This window comes from Podarcis pityusensis, assembly GCF_964106645.2.
Source record: "Podarcis pityusensis genome assembly, chromosome: 17".
NCBI lineage: Eukaryota > Metazoa > Chordata > Lepidosauria > Squamata > Lacertidae > Podarcis > Podarcis pityusensis.
In genome coordinates, this window is record NC_138042.1 from 3,350,088 (window position 1) to 3,357,747 (window position 7,660).

The 7,660-nt window shown below is 47.0% G+C and overlaps 1 protein-coding gene across 1 annotated transcript; it reads right to left on the bottom strand.

Moving 5' to 3' along the window:
- Positions 1 to 2,047: 2,047 nt before the first annotated feature.
- On the bottom strand, positions 2,048 to 7,594 carry SSR4 (signal sequence receptor subunit 4). Its single transcript, XM_080987467.1, has 6 exons — positions 7,435 to 7,594; positions 5,050 to 5,168; positions 4,515 to 4,589; positions 3,570 to 3,659; positions 2,973 to 3,038; positions 2,048 to 2,180 (listed from the first exon to the last, which is right to left on the bottom strand). The coding sequence occupies exons 1-6, from the start codon at positions 7,505 to 7,507 to the stop codon at positions 2,076 to 2,078; spliced, it is 528 nt and encodes a 175-aa protein (XP_080843593.1). The 5' UTR covers positions 7,508 to 7,594; the 3' UTR covers positions 2,048 to 2,075.
- Between the last annotated feature and the right edge of the window lie 66 nt (positions 7,595 to 7,660).

Genomic DNA, 7,660 nt, shown 5'->3' on the forward strand with positions numbered 1-7,660 from the left:
CTAATGGGGCTTCCGAGGAAACATGCAACTTATTTGCACAGTAAATCAATATTTATTATTCTAAACACCTCAGATAGACTTAACAGAGCAGCCACGTTTTACATGCATGAAGCCCTGGGCTTCATCAAAAGGATCTCCAGCAGCAGAGCTGGGAAAGGCTCTACCCCGAGACCTTGCAGAGCTAGTCAGAGGAGCAGTGAAGAAGCCCACAGGGAGATGGACTAATTACTGCTTAGTGTATAAAGTAGCTTAAACTAACATTTGACTCATTTTTAACACGACAATCCAGTTAGTGCATATCACAGTGAAAAGGCTTGAAGCTGTTTTAGAACATGAACACAATTGTGAGATCAGATATGGCCTTGTGGCAAGAACCAGACAGAAGGAACACAGTGAACACTCACTCCTAATATAGGTTCTTTCCCATTTTTAAGAAGTGTACTTGAAGGCTGTTTAATGCTCTTCTATGCTATCACTGCATAGTCTTATGGACATTATCTGTATTGAAAAATTGATTTATGGATTTTTACTGTCCTTACCCTTTTGATGAACCCCTGAATATATGTATATTTTTGCATGGGCATAAATCCCTGCATGCACTGCTCTAACAAAACTACAAGCCCCGCCCCCCAAGTTCCTTAGGGAAATTCGTTACATTTAGGTTGGTATAGTACATGAAGTTTATATCAAAGAATAATATCCCAGGCAAAGGAAGGGTAGGTAGCATATTGCTGCTGAAAATTGCACACACACACCTCAGTGAAGGGAGTGGCAGCTGCAGCCAGAGGATAAGTTTGTTTTACATTGGGTCCATACTTACTCTTGGTTCAATTAAGCAGCGGATTCTAGATGGAACATTCCCTCCCTACCCTCCCACAAATATTTATTTTCTTTAGCTTTTGAATTTAGCAATCAAATGTTTAGGAAACCTTTAGTTACCTCCACTTCAAACAATATTTAACGTGAACTTGCTTCGCACTGAACTAATTTTACCTTTTGTATCATTGTAGCCGACTTCTACAATGGGCTTAGATTGCCTAGAGAGGACTCAAAAAACCCTCCTGAATTCTAACAAAGGCAGGACTCCCTTTTTCTAACAAATTCTGAATTCTAACAAAGGCAGGACTTCTTTTACCCTAGCTACGTCAAGACAAAGCAGCACTCAAAGTCAGTCCCCAAGTGCCTGGGAAGGGGCCAAGACATCGGATGGTTAACAGAGCAATGTTAACTCATCGTGTCAAGCAGGTCACAGAGATGCGGGCAGCCACCTGAAAAAAAACTCAGGAAGGCAGGGAAGGCCAAGGTAGTCTCAAGCAGAGATGATATAGCACAAGCCAGATAGCTTTGCTTGCTCAAGGAAATGGCAAATGGGGACCTCTCCATAACCAGCAAGATTCACTGCCTTTCTAGGATCACAGTAGGATATTCAAGAGAGATACTCCCTGCAGCCCCTCTGTGGCACGCTTTCCCTTACTAATCCGGCATTAGCACAACTTTAGAGCAATGGTGTAATCCTAGCCGCACTGCACTGGCTCACACCAGGAGCCGCTGTCATTAGGCGGATAAGGAGCTGTGGTGCGAATATTGCTGCTTAACAGGATTAAGGCAAAGAAAAGGAGACCAAACCTCAGGGGTGGGGTGGCAGCTGCCATTACAGCACATCCACACCACAGAGCCAGCCACTGCTTAAAAGACTGTGCTGCACAAATGGGTTCAGGTTCAGTCTAGGAGGTGGATTCATGAGAGGTGCTTGTTCCTTTAAGTATCCTGGCATCCTCAAAAGGCTACTTTTAGGAACAAGAAAAGGAGGGAAGAAGTCCAGTAGAAGCAAACATTTCCTGCCTGAATCCCACCTGGTTATCCTGAGCTGCACTACTGGTCCTTGCATTCTTCTCTCATCCCCTACTCCCTGCAAGAGCCCCAACAGCTGATTATTGGCAGGCCAGAGGGGGAGCTGCACTGTGTGATGCGGCTCTTGGTGGAGCCCAGTGTAAAGAAATCCTCACCCATCCCTGGAAAGGACAAGGGCAAACACACACACAGCAAGTTTGGCATGAAAGTTTTATTGAAACAGATTACGCTTGGATGTTGCTCTTGGCACTGAAAGCCATGTAATACACAAGGAGACCAATGAATGCTGCCAGTACCTCAGTGGAGACCCACGGTCCGCTCCAGGCACCCTTATTGGTTGGGGCGAGGGAGAGGAGGAGAAAAGAGAACAGAAAACATGTAAGTCACAGAGCTAGGCATACAGAGAGGCATCAGGAACGTTGTAGCTGAATCTTTTCTGTATCCCCGCTTTTGGCCTGCTGTGCACTTCCATGGAAGATCACAGAACAGCAGCGCCAAGGATAAGGAGCCTTGAGAGACTTAAAAGATTATTGGCCATGAAGGCAGATGGCTTCTACAGAGGGGAGGGATTTGCATTCAAGGTTTAACCCTGGCTCAGGTGTAGAAATAATCTCAACAGTCAAGCAACAAATTGGGGATCAGGCCTCAAACTGAGGAGACATTTTCAGCCAGTGCCCTAAGTGCAAATCACAGCCACCCCAACCAAATTAAAAGGGACATAAAAAGCTTCATTCTGGACCATCCCTTTATGCCCAATATCTTGTTGCAGGTTGTTGTCCTCCACCACCACTTGCTGACCTCTCCATCCAACCCAAAAATCAAAGTACAGAGAATATCCTCTGCCTTGTGGGCAGATGACCCATGCTCAACAGTCCCATTTTGGTGGGGCCAAGGTATCTGCTTCTGCCTTGCAGCAAGGGGCCCAAATTTGGACTCCCGGGTAATGTTCCATGGTGCCCATCACAGAATAGACCCACAAACTACCAGTCCTCATTACAGCACTGAAAGATCTAGCATGGCTGTAAAAGATGTTCCACCTTGTCTTGGGCACTGGCCACCCTTGGAAGCAACCCCTTTCCCCAGAGAGGAGCAGGCTGCCCAACTCCTCCTCCTTTACTCACTCGATGATCCACATTGACCGAAAAGAGGGGTTTGATCTCAGAGACATCCTCGTTGTTGCGCTGAGCCTGGGGGGGGGGGGGGGAGATAGAATTGGGATATCTGAGTTTACATACAGTTAAACAGGGCTCCTTGTGGGATAAATGTTCTCTCCACAGATCTGGTATCACTGCCACTCTCCTAGAAGGAGTAGCTCTACAGGGAAATGTCCAGTGGAGACCATAAAGAGCAACCAGGATGACGAATATGTTAAGATCTGAAATATTTTCTTTTCTTTTTTAAGTACTGGGGCTCAGGTTGCCATGGGATCCTTGCCATCCACCATTAAAGGAAGGGTCACTCTTTCGAGTTCCAAGTGTGCGCAGACAGGCTTCAGTTGCTCAGTGGTAACTGAGACACTGTGTGCTTCTCAAAGTGGGTATAAATGGGAGGTAGAGTGAGGACAACAAATGTTAGAAGACATGGAGTAAGAGCTGTGAGACTAAGGCCAAGAGTACCAGCAAGAGCTTTCTTTCCTTATGCTACTAGCGAGGTCATGTCACCTACAGCCCATGTAATTAGTTAAGCCACCCCCTTCCCCCACCAGGGGGCAACCTCACCTTGCGCAAGATGCTATAGGACTCCTCATCAAAGAACTTCACCTCGTAGGTGCCAGAGCGAGCCAGCTTATGCTCCATGCTCCAAGAGACCTGCCAAAGAAAGGGATGGGCAATCAGTGCTGAGCGAGGATGGACTCCCCCCCCCCCCGACCAGAGGGGAACATAGATGGGCATGCACACAAAAGATGCTTGCACACATGTGCCACTCACTTCAGTAGCCAGGGCTACTACAAGCCAGACTGGCCAATGGTTCGGACTAGCAGCTTGCTTTAGCATGGAGTACACTATGGAGGGATCTATGGAACCAGACCCGCCATAAATCCAGAGCCATGCGTTTGTTCAGGAGGACTGCAATTTCCTAACTTGAATTTATACAGCATAAAGACTGCCAACTTGTTCAGCAATGCCAACGTCAAACATGAAGCCCAAAAACCATAAGGCAGTTATAGCCTACTTTCTTTAGTTGTTGGCAAACTGCACAACTTTCCCATCACCATCACGGACAAACTATATTGAGTAGAAAAGGGTGTATTCTACAATATTCTTGCTCTGGTTACCATTATTCTGTGTTGAACATGCCCTGAATGTTATACAAGTCTGATGAATCTGGTTTATTTTTACTTGATTCACTGTTTTTGTCTACGTTTTCAAGTAACGAAAATGAACATTAAAAAGTGCTTAAACAAGCTGGGAGAAAAATCCAGGATTCTGGATTTTAACAAAGCATCACACGTTGCAGAGAAGCCTGAAGGGAGCACATTCTCTACACGCGATGTATTAAAAATGCCCATTCTCAAAATATTCCCAGGAGTTAATGTCAATTAAGCTGGCCCCACCCAGAAGATATGTGACTGAGCTAGAATTTAAACTCAAATCTGACACTGTTCTGTCCAGAGTGTTACTAGCATTTTGCTGTCTCTACCAGAAATCACTGCTTGTTCTTACCTGATAGCGGCCAACATCCTGACCCCGAGTAACAGGAAACTGCTTGCCATTGACATCTGCATAGAGAGCAACATTCTACAGAAAGAGAGTAGGATGAATATCAAATCAAAGGGAATCACAGCACGCCCTATTGAAAGCTCAGGGACAATGGGAAAGGCAAATCTTTCTAGGTCAAATGCCAACATCCCCTCCAAGTTATAGGGGTTGTAGAGTCTTTGGTGAAGATAACAGAGAGCCCCTGGATGCACCCTTTTTGTCCCTTTCCCAAAATGTACATGTGCCCCCCACATCAGTGGCTGGCACTACAGCAAGCCAGGCCAGCCAATGGTTCGGGGAGGCAAGTTAATGTAGCATGGGGTACACTATGGAAAGCCCATGGATTGGGACCCACCATAAATCCAAATCCATGCACATACTTGGATGCAACTGTTGCAAAACGGGAAACCCTAGCCCCTAGATTTAAGGCCCATTATCAAATCTACAAGGTGGCACTTTATTTTTAGCAATGAAATAAGCCACGTATTCCAGCACTCACTTGTGCTCCATTCTTACAGGTGAGGGAGATCTCAACAACAAAGACAGTCTCTGAAGAGATTACAGCATCTGAGGTAGTGTAGTAGGATGGAGAGATGACTGGGTCTGTACAGGTTTCAGCTGATAGGAAAGAAAAAATGGCTTATGAATCAACACATTATGAACCTGAAAAGGGATAAGCGAGCATCTGAGGCCATTCATAGAGGGTGGTCTACATGCAATGTTCCTACGGAGCTCAAGATGTCAGAATGCACCTTAAGGAATTGCTGAAACCACCTACTGCTACCAACTGATTAATGAAAGGATCCTGTTGAGAGAACTGGATCTAAGGCTCAAGTAGTAAAGAAAACACACATCCTACTAGTTAAAAAAACAACAGCATCCAGAAGTTAGTAATAATCACAAGCTACTCACATTTGTGACAAGACACGTGTGTGCATGCACATACACATAAATCTATTAAATATTTATAAAACTGTGCCCTTTGTGAATTGCTACATCTCAATGTGGTGGCACCCCAACTGTGGAACTCCCATCTTAGGGAGACTCAACTTATCAGCTTCCTCAGAATTGCTAGACAGCTGGTCTTTTCAGAGGGTGTTTGTAATGTTGGCTCACAATCTGAGCTAGATTTAACTACAGAATACTGATCTTATTATGCGTTGGTTGATTATGATTCATATTTTTGTTTTATCATTTTCTACAAATTGCATTGCCAACTGCTTCAACAGCATTGGCTAGAAATTGGTCAAAACATTAAGAAAGGTCAGATAAAATAAAGTTTCTAGATGTGTCAAATATTAATCCAAACCCCATCAATAAAAGCTAGTAAGTTTTAACTTGGCTGTTACCAGTTTATGTACAGTTTATATACTTGGCCTTTACCAGTTCATGTACTGCCTCATTATACACATGCACAATGGTAAAACTGCACATTATAAAGGTACAAGTAGGAGCTGAAATGAAGTGAAGTGTTCCAAGATGCATACATTATGTTCCCCTGAAGCACCATTTTAAGAAAGTCATTAAGTATCCCTATATATTTTCTCTTCTCCTTTATGTTCTGTGCAAGATCTAGCCCCAAGAAAGAGCTCTGTGAAAACACAAATGGTTGCTTGCTGCTTTCTAACTTGACATTAAGCTCCTGCTGTTGTTTGGATGAACTGCTCCAGGAATACTTCATTAACATCTTCCAGGATGACGGAAAAATCCAAAGTTAACACAATATATTTTACTGAAACAAATGGGGAAGGCTGTAAAGAAGTGCGCAAGCTTTAGTGTTTGTCAACACTTTTCATCAGGCCAGAGCTTAAGCAGTGAGAACAAAGGAGGGGAGCGGATGGGAAATGTCATACGGGCATATGGTAAAAAAGCCACTATTAAACAGAGGCACTACAGGCAGAGTTTGGCCCAACTGCATGATTCCAAAGAAGACCCACTGAATTAGACTTAACTTCCAGATAAGACCAATAACGATTCAGCTACACTTTGTGAAAAACGACAACCCCCAACCCTATCAGGCTGAGCCTTGGCATGTGGCTGCGAGGTGTTTCTACTCATAGAATCCTAGAAATGTAGAGTTGGAAGGGGGACCCCAGGGTCATCTAGTCCAACCCTCTGCAATGCAGCAATCTCCACTAAATGACCATCCAATCTCTGCTTGACAACTTCCAAGGAAGGAGAGTCCACCACCTTCAGAAGCTTCTCTTCTTGAGACCCTGGTGTGCAGCTGCCAGTCAACACGGGGCTAGGTGGGAAAATCCTTTGACTACCTTCCTATGTTCCTAAGAAAACCCCTGGAATGGGTCAGCTCACAAAGTCTGTCCAGGGCGGCCATGCCTGGCGCGCAGGTGGTGCCACGTGGGGGACCTTGAGACCGAGGGAGAAGCGTTCGGCCCTCCAGATGTTTCTGGCCTACAACTCCCACGACCCCTAGCTAGCAGGCCCAGTGGTCAGGGATGATGGGAACTGTAGTCTCAAAACATCTGGAGGCCCGAGGTTGAGGAAGCCTGGTTTACACGGTGCGCTAGACAAGTCAAACCGAGCTGTAAGGAAAGGCTTGAGGGCAGCACGAACGGCTCGGCCACCCGCCCCTTGGGCCCCCACAGCAACCCCGCGAGGTGGGCGAGCTTCCCGGGGCCAAGACACGTGTCCCCAACATTTCGCACACGCGTTTCTTCCCCCTACCCGACGACGCCCACAGAACCCTAGAAGTGCAGAGCTGGAAGGGACCCGAGGGTCATCTAGCCCACCCCTGCGAGGCAGGAACCTCTTTATCCCGGGGGGGGGGACCTCGAACCCACAGCCCTTAGGGCGGGAGTCTCGGGCCCCCGGGAAGCCGGAGGAAGGGCCGGTCCGCCCTCGCAGCCGCGGCAGGTGACCGTACCTCGCGCCCCGCTCAGCACCAGCAGCGCCGCCGCCGCAGCCAGACGAAGCAGCCTCAGCCCGGCGCCCGCCATCGCGACCAGCGAGACGCGACGAGAAAAGGAGCGGCCCGCCTCCCGCGTGGGGGATGCTGGGGCCGAGGGCCCCCACAGCCAATCCGCTGCTCCGTCGCCGCGTGACGCGAGGCGGCCGAAGGGAAAGAGACGTGGCCTTTCCTTGGAAGGTTC